General features: G+C 35.1%; 1 protein-coding gene across 4 annotated transcripts in view; it reads left to right on the plus strand.

Moving 5' to 3' along the window:
* Positions 1-17,137, plus strand: part of USP3 (ubiquitin specific peptidase 3) — a 104,124-nt gene that overhangs the window by 39,699 nt on the left and 47,288 nt on the right. For all 4 annotated transcript variants that reach the window (XM_059372219.1, XM_059372220.1, XM_059372221.1 and 1 more), the window contains 3 exons: positions 11,928-12,011; positions 14,937-15,018; positions 16,379-16,461. In XM_059372219.1, the coding sequence (XP_059228202.1) occupies positions 11,928-12,011; positions 14,937-15,018; positions 16,379-16,461 (249 nt within the window). The remainder of the gene's footprint in view (positions 1-11,927; positions 12,012-14,936; positions 15,019-16,378; positions 16,462-17,137) is intronic.

Here is a 17,137-nt window from a genome sequence, read left to right on the forward strand (position 1 = left end):
GAGTCCCTGCCCTGTCCTATCTTAGCATATCCTTTGTGAAGTTACCACTGAACTTGTCCCCACTCTGAGCTTCACTTGTAGCTGGATGTAATCTCTCCTAAACTCATAGTTCTTAGGATACTTGTAATTTCCTGCTGAACATTAGGTTATTCGTAAATGTCCTTGTGGACTGCAGGAACCGTATGTCAGATGATATCTTCCATAGTACTCAATGTCTGGTGCAGAGTAGGCAATATATTTTATTGTTGGAAAGATTGTATTTTATGTATCTTCCAAAAATGGGGAAGGTTACACCAAATCTATAATACTTTTCCTCTGATCATCTTGGAGGACTGAGGAACCACAGACCATCTTTCTTGAAGAAGATGTAAATTGTAGCTTGTGTGAGCTATTTCACTTACCTCCCAAGAAGGACACTCTGCTGTAAAGCAGTTCCCTTCACTTCTCACATGAACAGGACATCTGGAAGAAGCACATATTAACCAAACAGAACAACATAAACTGGGTCACTGTTTCAAAAGAGGGAAAACAACACCAAAAGGAGTAATTCTGATTTGACACAAACCTACTTCTTTAGGAGCTAAGTCAGCTTGAGCTTAGAGGTAAGTGAAGATTTCTATAAAAATGAAAATCTCCCCAAGATGTTCACACAAGGGCTAGTGTTCACTTTTATTATGTGTTAAGTGATAATTCCTTTCCTCCCACCCCAGCTTCTCTCTCCAGTCAGTAAAAATGGAATTGTATATGGTATACATTACTGTATCAAAAATAAACTATGATTAAATTTAGGAACTTTTATTTGATTTCTTATGTAAATAGGCATTTGGAATTAACAGTTTTAAAATGCTGAACAGATAACTTTTGATATCTGACATAGTCTTGTCAACTCTGATCCTTATCAGTAGTAACCGAATTTCTGATAATGCAAAAATATTAAAGGAATATTAAAAGAAAATAAAACAAAATGAAAAAAAATTTTATATATTCTTAAAGATTATATTTATTTATTTGACACACAGAGAGAGATCACAGGTAGGCAGAGAGGCAGGCAGAGAGGGGGATGCAGGCTCCCTGCCCAGCAAAGAACTCAATGTGGGGCTTGATCCGAGGACCCTGAGATCATAAACTGAGCCAAAGGCAGAGGCTCAACCCACTGAGCCACCCAGGTGCCGCTAAAATGAAAAATATAAAACTAAACTACTAGGCAGGGTAATGTTTTAATCAAACAAGGAAACATGAGATGTGGATCAATTTGTTTAGAAAAAAGACTTATATTTCACATTTTTAAAAAACATATTTATTTTAGAGTGTGGTGGGTTGGGGGTTTGGGAGATAGAAAAGCAGAAGAAGAGGGAGAAGCTCAAGTAGATGAGCCCCATACGGTGTTCAGTCCTGAGACCCTGAGATCACAACCTGAGTTGAAACCAAGAGTCACATGCTTAACTGACTGCCATAAGGTGCCCCAGCATTTCAGATTTTAAACACCTCTAACAAATAACCAGTTTTGACTAAAACTAATAAAAATAAAGTTCTTATTTGTGGACTTAAATTGATTCCAAATTATTTTCAAGGGAAATTATGATTAAATATTGAAAAGGAGGGGAAAAAGGTAAAAAACAAGTGACGTGCTTGGGTGGCTCACTGGATTAAACATGGAGCTTTTGATTTCAGCTCAGGTTAGGGTCGTGAGTTTGAGCCTATGTTGGGCTCTGCAATGGGTTCTTTCTCCCCCCCGCCCTTGTTCACATGTGTGCACACATGCTTGTCCACTGTCTCAAAAAAAGAAAAAATAAAGTAGAAAGGGGAAAATCTTTAGACTATCTTTATAAACAATTTGGTATGAGTTTTCAGTGTTTTAAAGATTAGAGAACAGGAAGGGTTTTGTTTATTTAAATACAGTATTTTTGAAGTTTAAAAAGAACTTTTTCAATAGAGGTGGTTTGAAAACATGAAAGGCTCTTCCTTAATAAGCTAGTACTTGTCTGTTTTTAACAAAGGATATAGGTTTTCTCTGCAGGTGTTCTTCAAATTTCCCAAAATTGGCTTATTTGATGGCAATACATCAGAATTTAATAAAAGAGAATTTAAAATAAGCTTGCTGTGTAAGTTCTTTTGGGTTTTAACTTTCCTTGGTTTGAAAAGATGAAGTCACTAGAATACAAGCTTTTTTTTTTTTCCCCTGTGATCGTAGGTTTTGTAATAAAACTAGAGGTCAAATTTGCCTCCGAATGTCACAGTATTACAGGGGAATGAAAAGGAATTTAAAACGTAATGATGGCTCTGCCATTGCCCTTCTTGAAGGGTACTTTTTGTGTAAAAGTTTTCATTTTGTTTTGAGAGGATTTTGTTTATTAGTGTTATATACAGTTTACTGTTTAAAGATCACTTTGTAGGGATACCTGGGTGGCTCAGTTGGTTAAGCATCTGACTCTCGATCTCAACTGAGGTCTTGACCATGAGTTCAAGCCCTGTGTTGGGCTCCACGCTAGGCATGGATCCTACTTTAAAAAAAAAGGTTTTTTGGAGGTGCGTGGGTGGCTCAGTTGGTTAAGTGCCTACTTCTCCTTCTCCCTCTACTCCTCCCCTTGCTCGTACTCTCCCTCTCGTTCGCTCTCTCTGTCAAATAAATAAAATCTTTTTAAAAAGTTGTTTTTTTTAATACAAAAGATTTTTACCAAACAAGCCCTATAAGATAATAAAAGAACACAAATACCGGTGACAGGCTTTCCTACTCTGATCTCATTAAACACATGACAAGATAAAAATATTGGCTATTTAATGAAAACACAGACTAGGGGCACCTGGGTGGCTCAGTGAGTTAAGCCTCTGCCTTCAGCTCAGGTCATGATATCAGGGTCCTGGGACTGAGCCCCAAATTGGGCTCTGCTCAGCAGAGAGCCTGTTTCCCTCTCTCTCTCTGCCTGCCTCTCTGCCTACTTGTGATCTCTCTTTGTCAAATAAATAAATAAAATCTTAAAAAAAAAAACACAGACTAGTCAGATTTGATAACCTGGATAAAAAGCTGAAGCTATAAGAAATGAATTTATATCTATTATGATTAATGTCGTATCTCACCCTATGTGTATATTATACTTTGAGATATTTATTAAATCATAGTGTGAAGATGTCCTGAATAGGACATTTTCAAATAGTTTATGTCATCTCTAGCTTATTCTTTTAAGATGTTTCTTTTTTTTTAAATATTGTACACATTAATTTAGATTTACTTATGTATGAAGTCTTACATAGAAGCATGTATAAATATGTTGGGGGTAGTGGATGCTCAGTTCTTTGGTTTGCTTTTTAATCTGATTAGGTGCCTCATGAATCTAATTTGAAGATTTCTTCTTAATAGAGTAGTGTTTTATATTTTAGAATTGGGAGGGTTATGCAGTGCAGGGGAAAAAGTAGGAAACAAGTGTTTCTAAAATTCGAATTTAAAAAGAGTAAACCCATATTAAATTTTAGGATAAGAGAATGATTAAGTCATGCTGTATGTTTTCATTTTTGGAAAATGGGAAAGAAAGCACAGATGAGGATGACCAAGTGAGGAATTTTTCAACGATTTTATTTGAGAAAAAGAGCGTGCATGAACGCAGGCACACAAGCTTGAGCAGCGGAAAGAGCAGAGGGAAAGGGAGAGAATCCCAAGCCTACTCCATCCAGAGGGTAAAGCCCTCTGTCAGGCTTGATCTCACCACCCTGGGATCACCACCCCAGCAGAAACCAAGAGTAGGTCACTTAACTGACTGAGCCACCCAGGCATCCAAGTGAGAAGTGTTTTTGCCATTAAACAGGTGAATGGTGCCACATGGAAAATATTGAGGATGGATAAAGGAGTTGGTGTAAATAGGATGACAGCTTAAATCTGAATATAAAGCAGGTAATACAGAAGACAGAGAAGATAATATAAGTAAAGCTATATTGTGGAACCATCAAATACTATACCTTAATTTAGCTATAGATACCTATGGATCTGAATGTCACCATATAAGGGGGTAGAGTGAGGGAGATCACACACTGAAGGAAATAACTATAGAATAGGGGCACCTGGGTGGCTCAGTGGGTTAAGCCTCTTTTTCTTCAGCTCAGGTAATGATCTCAGGGTTCTGAGATTGAGTCCCGCATCAGGTTGTTTGCTCAGCGGAGAGCCTGCTTCGCCCCACCCCCCTGTCCCACCTGCCCCTCGCCTACTTGTGATCTCTGTCAAATAAATAAATCTTTAAAAAAAAATATGTAGAATAGAATGTTAGTTGAATTGGAGAAGAAAAAAGATGGGTTTGGGGGAAATTATAGACAGAAAAATAGAAAGGATTAGACATAATTAGATGTTAGAAATTAGAAATAGTGAAAATCTAAAAGTATATACATAAAGAATCAATGTAATCAAGGAATTGGATAATTTTATTTTGTTCTTTTTTTGAGTAAGCGCAATGTGAAATAAAGCTGTGATTTTATCCACTTTTTACCTCCCTGATTATATAGCAGTGTAAGTAACTTGTGTTTCTTATGAAAATTTATCTGCTACTTGAGGTATGTTCTTTCAGCACAAGGTGATAAATTAATTTTTCTTTTAACACCAGTGTACATGTATATTCCATACTGTATGCTTAATTTCTTTATTAACTATTAGCTTAATTTAAAGCTAAGATCGATTTGGCTCAAGTAATTTGGATTTAAGACTAATCTTCATATAGCCAAGATGATAGTGTGGTTTGTTTCAAGTAAAGAAAGATACCAATCCTCCTCCTACACCTTGCTTTTTTTATATCCTATTTCTTTGACATCACTAATATGTTGTCTGATATGATTTTGAGTGTTTTCTTTTGTCTTTAATGTTCAAATTACTTACCTTTTCTTAAACAGTTCTTTGTTTTCTTTCTCAAAAGAAAAGTGAACCTTTTCCTTATCCGATAAGTAGTCTATAGAAGTAGAGGTCATCTTTACTTGAAGAATCATCTAAAATCACTAAACAAAAACATTTTTTTAAAAAGATTTTGTTTATTTATTTGACAGAGAGTGTGCACAGGCAGGGGGAAGGGCAGGCAAAGGAGAAGGGAGAAGCAGGCTCCCCACAGAACAAGGAGCCTGACATGGGACTTGATTCAGGATGCTAGGATCATGACTAGGATCATGACCTGAGCCAAAGGCAGATGTTTAACCTACTGAGCTGCCAAAGCGCCCCTAAACAAAAACTTTAAGTATAAATTTAACAACCTAAAATTTTGTTGTATAATATAGGTAGTTCTTGACTTGTTTGTTAGACACGTGAAGTCCTATGTGAATGAGATGCTAAACCCTGGACCTCCTCTCCTAGCAAAGTACTAATCAGATTATCTGAACTCTGACTAGCTTCCTCCTATCACAGTTTCTCAGTGACAGCACTATAGAAAGAAGTCAAAGAGGAGTACAACTCTTTATAATATTATTTCAACTACATTTTGGGAAACAGGTGTATTTTCACCTTACAATGTTTAACCATATTTTATAATAACATTTATTTCAAAATGGGAAATCCATTCTCAGTTTCAGAGGACTAATCTATACTATAAGCTTTTGAAACCAAGCCTGTAAGTTAAATACTTTTTTGTACTAATCTTATTCTGACATAATCTTCTTGAAGGGAAAGAATAACTGTACCTTTTTCCCCAGGTATTATAGGTAAGTATAATTCTGACTGATTGGCTTCAACACAGTTGTAAACCAGAGAGAGATTTTTAGAAATTGTTTACTTTAAATCCTTCTGTTTACCTTGGGACTTTTTAATACCAGTATTAGAGGGATAATTTCCAGTTTGAAAACAGTGTCTCAGCTAAGACTAAGGCAACCAGACAACATTTAAACTCTCATTTATATTTGACTTTTCCTACTTATTTTCTTCTGACCTCTTGGCCAGGGAGGAAGAAGAAATCAAAAGGGATTGTAGAGAGCTAGAGAAGCCCATGCTGTGAGGCAGCTCTTGGTTACACAAAGGAAGGAAACTAAGATTTATTGATCTCTACCACATGCCAGGCAGTCTTAGAAGTTTTGGCCCATAGAAGTAGGTGCTTTCCTTTTAACGTCATTGTCATCATCATCATCATCGTCAAATAATATTTGCATAGCATGGTAAATTCAGAGTATAGAAATTAAAGTCTTAGAAATAGGTATTCTTCTTAATGACTGTAAGAGAACTTAAAATTGGCTCTTGAGAAATAGGGACAGTTGTGAAAACATTAATGAATTTTTTTAAACCAGTGAAAAATAACCCAGGCAAAACAAAATTGATTCCTTACAGCTCGGTAAAGTTAAATTTGTTATTCCTTTGTGATATTGGGTAATATTATAGAATATTAGAACAGGTAATGTCCTAGATACCCTTTATTTTTTTTATTTTTATTTTTTAAAGATTTTATTTATTTATTTTACAGACAGAGATCACAAGTAGGCAGAGAGGCAGGCCAGTGGGGCGGGGGAAGCAGGCTCCCAGCCAAGCAGGGAGCCCGATGTGGGGCTCGATCCCAGGACCCTGAGATCATGGCCTGAGCCCAAGGCAGAGGCTTTAACCTACTGAGCCACACAGGCGCCCCACTTAGATACCCTTTAGATTGCCACTGCTATCTAACAAAAATAATACATCGTTTAAGTAATTTTAAATTTTCTAATAGTCACATTAAAACAAAAAGAAACTGGTAATTGTATATTTTAACCCATCTATGCAAATACTATCATGTCAACATGTAATCAATATAAAATTATTAGAGGTTGTTTGTATTCTCTTTTTACATAAAACTTTCCATATCCAGTGTATATTATTACACTTATAGCACATCTCCATTCAGATACTAAACTTTCATTAGAAACGCTTGACTTCTGTGTAGATTCATAAACATTACAGTTAAAAAAGTAGATTCTAAAAACGATTAGAAGTTTTCCAGTGAATGAATGAAGTACCAAAAATACATTTTTCTTTAATATTTGCATCTGTATTGACAAAACTGACTAATCTTTTTTAGAACAACTGATTTGACTCTGAAGCAAAAGCGGTATCAGTTTCAAAATTACGTTTAAGTAAGTCTACTAACTCTTGTAACAACTCAATATTATTAACATTTAATTCAGAGGGGCACTATGTACACTGAAAATCTACTCTGTATCTGTATCAACAACATGGTCTTCAGTTTCCTCACAGACCTTACAGGCTATTTACATAATGCTATTACAATTAAAATTGTCTGCATATTTATTCATGTTGAAAAATGTGTAAAATCAGTATTGATTTATATTATTAAAAGTTTTAATTTTAACATACGTTCTTGTACCTGTCTAGCCAGGTTACAAATAAATGTTTCCTTTCCTTGGAGCTTTAAATTGAGCTCATTCATGTGCCTTGTGATATAGGAGAAAAAAATGTAATTCATACTCGGATGTTTTCTATTTGTTGAATATTGGCAGGTGTTCTTTCATTTCAAGAAAATCTTGAATTAGAGGGACAGAGGTGCCTAGCTGGCTCATTCGGTGGAGTGTGCAACTCTTGATCTTGGGGTCGTGAGTTTGAGGCCCACGTTGGATGTAGAGATTACTTAAAAATAAAATATTGGGGAAAAAAAAAGGAAAGAAAAAAAGAGGGGTGCCTTGGTGGCTCAGTTGGTTGAGCAGCTGACTCTTAATTTTGGCTCATGATTTTGGCTCAGGTCATGATCTCAGGATCCTGGGATCCAGCCCCATGTCAGGCTCAACGCTCGGGGGATTCTGCTCAAGGATTTTCTTTCTTCCTCTCCTCTTGCACTCTGGCACGTGCATTCTCTCTCTTTCTCTCAAATAAATCTTTTTAAAAAAATCTTGCATTAGAGTTAATAGTACAGTAAATCTTTGTAAAACTCTTTCATGACTCAAACTCAAGCAGTGAACGTTGGCAAAGAACTTTTCTAACAATATTAAAGATGGTTTAATTCATTATCATGAATTATTATGGTCATCAAATTCATTATCTTCTTTAAAAATTTTTTTTATCTTCTATTTTTTAATTTTCATAAGCTGGTAATGATTCATAGCAATTATACATATATACATATATATACACATATATACTGAACAATTTTAATAACTGCATCCATGATACAGTCTATTTCAGAACACAAATATTTTCAATATGTGTCACACAGTGAAATAAATATAATAATAAGGGAAGCCTAGTAAATCTGGATTTTAGATCTCACATAGCTGGCCCATTGTCTTTTTTTTTTTTAAGCTTTATTTTAGAGAGAGAGAGATGGAGAGAGTGAGTGCATGTACCTGCACAAGCAGGGGAGAGGGAGAAGCAGGTCCCCACTGAGCAGGGAGCTTGATATGAGGCTCAATCCCAAGACCCTGGGATCATGACCTGAGCCAAAGGCAGACGCTTAACTGAGGACAGATCCTCAACCAACTGATCCACCCAGGCTCCCCTGTTGTCTGTCTTGATAGAAACTTTTTCCTATCTAGCTGAAAGTGACATGTAAAAGATTAAAACCTATAGTATCTACAACTTGAGATTGATTAGATGTAGACATTTCTTTGTAAATTTAGAATTTGAGACACAACATATCTAGAATGTTAATTGGTCAGTATCTCTTGTGAAGCTCATTTATAGCTAAAAATAAAAGTACTTGCAATTTTTCAGATGTTGAATTGATCTTTAATATTATTAGAAAAGTCTTTTATTCACTGACACTCACTTGGTGGGTCAATTTAAGATCGTTCATGTTTTGTGAAATATCTTTTTTAATCTTTTCCTCAAATTTTAAAACCTAATTCCCTTAACTGAAATGATAATTACATTTTTTATCTTTCCATCTAAAAATGGTTCTTTTTCTTGAGCAAGAATCCCAGGCATTTTATAGTTTGCCAGAATTATAAGCTCAGATCCTTTAATAATCATGGAAACAATTTTTTTTTGTTTAATGTTTATTCAAATATCATTAGCTGCTTTATTTTTTTTACTCTTGAAAAGCAACTTCTTATTAAATGAATATGCATTTGCTGAAGATGACTCAATATTATCTTAGAACTTCTTTTATACAACTTACTCATTTTTCTCTGCTACAGAAAATCATATTGCCATCCTTTGTAAAATTTGTGATAAACCTTCTCCACTTGGTACTGCCTCATTAGTGTGCCTTCATTTGAAAGTTAAAATTTTTTCATAATTTTTGAGTTAGAAAAATAATTTGTGTTACAATTAAAATAAGCATTTCAGCTTAACTACCAGTTACTATTTACATAGTTATCACTGTAACTCTGCTGTCTGCATAAAATATTCAAGTAAACAGGGGTGCCTGGGTGGCTCAGTGGGTTAAGCCGCTGCCTTCGGTGGCTCAGTTGGTTGAGCAGCTGACTCTTAATTTTGAGCAGCTGACTCATGATCTTAGGGTCCTGGGGTTGAGTCCCGCATTGGGCTCTCTGCTCAGCAGGGAGCTTGCTTCCCTTCTTCTCTCTCTGCCTGCCTCTCGCCTGCTTGTGATCTCTGTCTGTCAAATAAATAAATAAAATCTTTGAAAAAAAAATATTCAAGTAAACACATTGTAGTGCTGCATTGTTGCATAGGAAAATAACCCATCTGTTGACACAAACTAGATTGGTGATACGCTTATGCTTATGTAATACTAGAAGTAACACGTGGATCCATCATGTACACCACAGTACATCTTAGGTGATATAATAATGAAAGCGAAATATAGCTTCGTCAAAACCATAAAATTGTGTTTAGTGGAAAAATATTTTTTATTGTTTTAGTTGTTAAGTGACATTTTGTATCAATCAGAATTTTTTTTTTAAAGTTAAAATTCAATTTTCTTAAGTGGCATCAGCTACATTAGCACAGCTCTAGAGTCTAGAGTAGCTTATTTACTTTAATGATGTAAGTTCAGAGAGATGAAGCAGCTAGATCCAGTTAATCCAGATTAGTTTAGAATGGAGCAAAACCATAAATAAATCTATATTCAATATATGAAAAATGTTACTTTAACAAATGTTTTATATCCTTGTCTAAATCCATATCACACCAAAAAGAATTACTTATTTATTTTTAATTTTTTTTTTTTTTTTTTAAGAAAGAGCAACAGGGCAGGGCAGAGGGAGAGGGAGAGAATCTCAAGCAGGCTCCACGCCCAGTGAGTAGCCGGAGGAGGGGCTTAATCCCACAATGCTCAGATTGTGACTTAAGCCAAAATCAGGAGTCAGACGCTTAACCAACTGAGCCACCCAGGTGCTCCAAAAAGAATTACTTTAATAAGAAAAAAAAAGTTACTTAATTTAATTGGAAACAGTTTGTTTAAACAAAGTAACAGCTTTTTTTGTGGAGGTTCAGGAGTTCACTTTTCAATTGTAAATATATGAAAGGTTATCTAAATTTCCCAGATGAACAGTAGCATTTAGCCTGGTTCTTGTTTTGAATACTGAGTCTTGTTTTATCTGTAATACGTGCATAAATTTATGCAAACATAAAATGAAAAGGAGGAAGAATAGCAGCATAATTTTACTCTCAGTGAATGCTTTAAGCTTCTTGGAGGAACCCAGTGCCTTAAATTTAAATTTACAGCGTAGACCTTACTCTCTTAACATTATGCTGAAAAGAAACAAGGAATTAAATCTTTTCACTAATTTAATATTTTACATTTTATAAAACTGATAATTACTCTCCTGCCATTGCAGGTACTTTGATCATAGGGAAATAGTCCAGGATGTAAAAGATAGCTTCTACTATTTGTGAAAATGTCAGGAAACTTGGAGAATACCTTAGAGACACTTGATTGACAATGTAGGTACTCAGTTAATGGGCGAGGGGTGTTAAGTAATTACATATATATTACGGTTTTAGGTAAAGTTTCAAAAGTATTCACTCGAAATTTTAACTTCTGTAAACAAAAGATTTTAGGAGGCATGCTTTTCCATGTAACTTTTTTTCCTCCCTGTTACTTTCCTCCATTTTCTTCTCATGTTTTAATAGACTGATTTCAGATATGTAAGAAATGTTTTTGGATTCTGCTAGAGATGACCTAATTTTTACTAAATGCTATGCATTCAAAGTTTTATTTACTCAGAATGGCAGCATTACTGTCATTATTCTTAGGTAGTTATAATAAGTAGTTTTATACAAAGCTGCTATTCAAAATAATATATTGGTACTAGTTTGTAAGTTGTTTTTGTTAAAATTGGCCTCATTCCAGGAAAAAAATTGAATGCTAATGTAGGTGAAGTTTATTACCCGTGAGTCCCTATATTTGCTTATTGACTTGCTAAAAAAACCACACACAATATCAGTTTTAAAGAACACCTTAAATATCTTTCTTCAGAGCAGTTATCAGATTCCTAAAAGATGTAGCCACTATTTTATACTTTCATTTTCTAACACCTCAGAATGAAGATTATTCTCAACTGTCTGAATTCAATTTATTTTAATTAAATTGCTTTAAATGTATTGCTTTATTTTTAGGGTTTTTTTTTCTCCCTTAAATTTAACTGTCCCTATTGGTTGATTACCTTTTCCCTGCTCTTCATTTAAATCTCTTCTCCCCCCAAATTCCCTATTATTTTGAGCTGGGACTATGACCTGAAAGCTTTAGGCTTAAGGCTATGTGAATCGACTTGGTGCTTTTTATTTTCCATGTATTATGCACCACTATAAAGAATGTAACACATGTAGCAGCTTATTTTGTTTTTGAAGGAGGAATTGAAGAGCTTTTGAGTAAAAACGTGAAAAGAAGCTAGTGCTCATTGCCTACGTGGCTTTTTAAAAAGGCTCTTAAGAAACATTCCATTGTGGATTCCAAGTCCTCTTTAAATTTACCACCGACAGTAACTGCCGCAAAGTCATGTGATCATCTTGGCAGTAGCCTGGCCTTTTAGTGATTTCATTACTGTGGTTTCCTCAAGCTCTTTGCACACATTGATTAATATTTTTCTTGCAGTTATCGCTGTGATGATTTTGTGGTTAATGACACCAAGCTGGGACTGGTACAGAAAGTCAGAGAACACTTACAGAACTTGGAAAAGTAAGTAATAGGCCTTGGGAAAGGAAGGGTATAGAATAGGGTTGAGGGATCTTTGCACATTCTTGGGTGGGAGTTTTGTTAATGAGTTCCATAACTTCGTCATGTTTTTAGTGTGATTGAAATATTAATAAAGTAAACTTTGGATATCTGAAACTTTGCCCATAGTTAATGGTCATAGCTTAACATTTATTTCATTTAATATTTATCATAAATCATAGCCAAGAATCCAAGAGCCTTTTTTTTTTTTTTTAATTTTTTTTTTTTTGTTACTGCCTACCAGTTTATAAGCTCTGGTCAGTTGATTTGCCAGGGAAATTTTGGAGGTGTAAGGAAAGGGAATGAAATGAAAGAAAATTATTATGGATTACTTCTGATACTAGAAAATCCTCGTCAGGCCTGTTTTATGACATTTTCTCAGAAGCACTAAAATTTATGCATTATTTTTAAGGGAAATTAGGTTTTATTTTTTTGTCCACTTTGCATCTATAGAATAGCACAGCATTCTAGTTTCTTCTTTTCCTCTTTTGTTAGGGGTTCTATGTGTGACTTGAAATTACAATAGATTGTAAAATGCCTTGTATCATGAAGAAATTAATGTACTTAAATGAATAGAATTTTTTTGCTATAGCCAGATAGGTTATTCAGATAAAACTCACTAAACCCAGAGCTGAAGCAGTAAAACAGAAATCCAAATAGTGATGCCTTTGAAGCTGCAGTGGATAGAGGCATGACCCTGGAATGACTGCTGACTCCAGTGAAATTTGTGTAAATCATGCCTGATTGTCAGGTGCCATCTAATTTATTTTGACAGTTGACGTTAAAAACTATTGTGAGAACATACCAAAAGTAGGAGTCCCTTAGCAAACTTTAAAGCAACAGAATGTTTTTAAATCCTATATTGAGAGGAAACAGCCTAAGTGCTTTGAATAAAACAGTATATCGTTTTCATTAACCAAAGTCTTTATGCATGTCTTGTTGACTAAATAGATTATAAACCTGATAAGGAAAGAAGGATGGATTTCTTTAAAATCTAAACTTGTTAAAACACTTCGAATTAAAGTACTTTTTGGCTTGTTATATTTTGGCTCCTCTCTTTTTCAAAGTGCTTCTTTCCTTGTAATCTGAAATAGAGCAGCAGAAGCCCTACCTAGGATTAGAGACACTACCATGTCAGTCCCAAATAAATGTATCAGAACTAAATCAAAGGGAAAAGAGGACATTCAAGAATGAGCATGCATTTATGCAGTTATCAAATCTTTTATTTCCACTGACCACTTTATCACGTAAAAGATGTCAGAGTTCCTTGTCTACACTTCTGTTGGGTCCCACTGAAAAGTCTTCCTTGCAGTCCTCCTAGGTTGAAAAGCATTTGTTGGGTTCATTTTTCTTCACATGTGGCCTTTAGTCTGTAGTGGAAACCACAGTTTCAAAACTGTGAATGTGTTTGTGTTTTATATATCTTTAGACTATTCTGCATATCCTGTAGAAGTGCACTGTACAAAAGAACTTTTTGAAGTGAAGAAAGTGTTGTATACTCTGCACTGTCCTATATGGTAGCCCCTAGTCTTATGCGGAGCACTTGAAAAGTGGCTAGCATAACCGAGAAACTGAATTTTTAATTTTATGTAAGTTGGGGTAATTTAAGTTTATATAAGTAAGTAGCTACCATATTAGACACTGTGGATCTGGTGAATTCTGCCATTTTGAGAATTGCTGAGGGTAAAATTTAATAACTTGTATTTTACAAAGCTGAATGCTTTGTTTATGTAGGTTAAAACTAAAAGTTAACTGTTAGGCTTATTGCTAATTAGCAATAATTGGTGTGTGTGTGTGTGTGTGTAGTGCTTGTGATTGAACCTCTTTACTTACAGAATTGTGAAGGAGTAATTTGACACTGTGATATATGGAATTGATATCTTCTTACCTTACAGTCACTGATACTCTTAGAGGGATATACCTACAGTTCGGAGGTGTTGCCTAAGAAGATTTTTAGTTTTGAACTGTCACTAGATCTGATGCTCCAAAGATACTAGAGTTCATGTGGAAATTAAATAATCCTGCATTTAGTTTGGACTACCCTGATACATTTTAGAAGATGGAAAAAAATAGGCAGACTTTAAAAGTCTGTGTTGTTCAAGTGTGGGCTTTAGTCTATAGTGGAAACTATAGTTTTAACAGTATTAACAGTAAAAAATGATTTTTACTTCTTTTAGATTAGGTCTCCTGACATAATTATTTTAAAATGACCCTCTGAAAGAATTATTTTCTGATAAAATTTAAGCTATATAACTCTTTCATCAAGAAAAATTTTGAGAAAAATTTTAATTCAGAATATCCATGTAATCAGAATTTTTTCAGAATATCCCTTGTAGCATAGCTGAATCAAATTAATTTATATGTATCTGTGTGCCTATAATGATTTTCCAGAAATTCAGATTATATCATAATCTGTTATGACAAATGAGCAAAACAGGATATCTGTATCAAAATTAAGAAAAAAGAAGCTTGGTACTTGAGACTTAATGTTAAATCTCAGAATACGTATCAGACAAGGGTTTTCCTTTTGATGTGAGGAATGGGGCTTCTCATTTTTGAAGCCTCACAGTCGATTAGGCAGGTAGTGCTAGTAGAGAGGGATTGTCTCACAGACTACACCTACCTGGCCAGCTTTTAGGGAAGTGCCTAGTGGTAGATGCTTGCAGCCCACCTTGCTAGAGGAGTAGTAGGGATTGCCAAGGAAAGTAGAACTTCTTACTTCAAATACTTGTGGGCCACAGTGGGCCTAACAGGTCACTTCCTGGCCTTCCTAGGCGCCAGGCAGGGCTCTATACCGCAGACACTTAGAACAGTGATGTTTAATTTTTAACCTGCTTTCTAATATGTTTGTGTTAATGTCTTTTTGACTATCTGTTTGTGTTTTAATAGCTCAGCTTTTACAGCTGACAGGCATAGGAAAAGAAAACTTTTGGAAAACTCATCACTAAACAGCAAGTTATTAAAAGTAAATGTAAGTAATTAAATATATACAAATGTAAATATTGGTTGCGATCCAACTCTAACATTAATGTTGCTCCTTATACACTTTCATAAATGTATGCCTTGGATTTGGGATATTTTACAAAATGTTTGCCACTGTATTAATGATTCTTGATGTGACTGAATATCCCAGTGAGTCCACCTGTCAGTGCCTTCCTTCCATTAGGATTACTCCTGTGCCCCTCAGCCTTAGCAAGTGTTCGTTCTTAAAGCCTAGTCATGTATCTTATTACTCTGTTTCTAAGGACCCCAAAGATCTTTGCTTTCTTCTGTTAAAGGTTCTAAGTGCAAACTCTATGGGTCTGAGGTTTTATAAATTTTATTTCTTAGGACTTCATTAATACAATTTCACCATGGAAGAATATGCTTCCTCATTCGGGTAACTATCTGTTACCAATGTATGACCCGTTAATAAATTAATAAAATTTAGAGATCACTAAATACTTTTAAATACATCAGTAATTTTGCCCTGCATCTGCCTTTCTGCTGTCATGCTAGTTAGGTTTAGACATGCACTTAATTAAAGTGTTAGGATTTTGTGAAAGAAAGAACTAAAGTACCCTGGCCATCTGAATTATGGGCAGAGATGCTTCGGGTTAGATTGGTGGATCTGCTTCACAGGGGTAGTATTCAGATGTTAAGGTGCATTTGTAGAGCTAATTAAAAAAAATCAAGTCTTGGTCTTTAAAGGAAATTCAGGTAGTTTTAAAAAGTTGATATCCCATTGCTAAGAATGCATGTATTGGTCATCTATGCATGGCATAGAGTTAAAGGTTTGGGGATGAATATTTCAGGTATATATATTTATATTTTTTCAATTTGTAGTATTTTTCTCTCTCTTTTTAAAAAATTAACATATAATGTATTATTTGCCCCAGGGGTATAGGCCTGTGAATCATCAGGCTTACACACTTGACAGCACTCACCATAGCACATACCATCCCCAATGTCCATAATCAATTTGTAGTATTTTTTTTAATTTGTAGTATTTTTAATAAAATCTCATGAAAACATTGTCTTAAACTTCATCTCTTTAAAGGTTCTTCCTGGTTTTCGAATTGTGTACTCCAAGGATTTCATTAATGCTGATTTCCTCATAAGCTTCCATGAGGTACTCCATGTAGGACAATCCCAGGATCAGAAACAGGCTTCTAAAAATATCTGGACACTTATATAGAAAGTAGAATGAGGGTTTGAAATATTAATTGGACAAAAAAGGACCAATTCCAAATTGGCTTGATGCTAGAGTTTCAAATATAGGTCTAAGCTTTGATGTCTGAAACACCCTTCTCTTGGTATTACTGATGGCCTTTTCTTGTCCCATTTTGCAGGGAAGCACTGCTGCCATCTGTGCCACAGGACTCCGGAATCTGGGGAACACATGTTTCATGAACGCCATCCTTCAGTCACTCAGGTACTGTTAACACCAGAGCTTAAGATGCTGGTGTTAGCTTCTAGTGAAATGGTTAGGAGAAAAGGCTCTGGGTTCACATTCTGTCTCTGCCACTAACTCCAGTCAGTTCCCTGTGCCTTAGTTTCCTTATTGGTAAAATTGGGGATAGTAGTTCTGCCTCAGGAAGATTAAATAATTTATAAAGGGTTTAGAACTGTGCCCAGCAGTAAATAATTGTTAGTTGTTACTGTTTATCCTCCTATTGCTTCTTGAATAAAAGAGCAGAGATCAGCAAACTTTTTCATTAAACGGGCCAAGACAGTAAGTATTTTAGTCTCCACTAAAGAGACTTAAAGAGTGGCTAAATACTTACCACTAAAGGTAGGTATTTGGCCACTCACAGTCTGTCTCCTATCTTTTCCTCCTCCCCTACCTTTTTAAAGAACTCTAAAAATGTAAGAGCTCAGTGGCCCAGGACCAGATATGGCCTGTGGGCTATAGTATACAGACCCCTGGACTGCAGGGGTTCAAAGAATTTAATCTGATCATTAGTTAAGTCTTAAATATGATCATAAGATCAGATGTTTAGAAGATCTTTAAAATGTAATAGAAGTAGTAAAACTAAAATACCCCAACAAGGCTGACCTCAGTTATATAGAAGAAATTATTTTGAAAGTCATGTACTTGTAGATTTTAA

This window comes from Mustela nigripes, chromosome 13 (genome assembly GCF_022355385.1).
Source record: "Mustela nigripes isolate SB6536 chromosome 13, MUSNIG.SB6536, whole genome shotgun sequence".
NCBI classification, from domain to species: Eukaryota; Metazoa; Chordata; class Mammalia; order Carnivora; family Mustelidae; genus Mustela; species Mustela nigripes.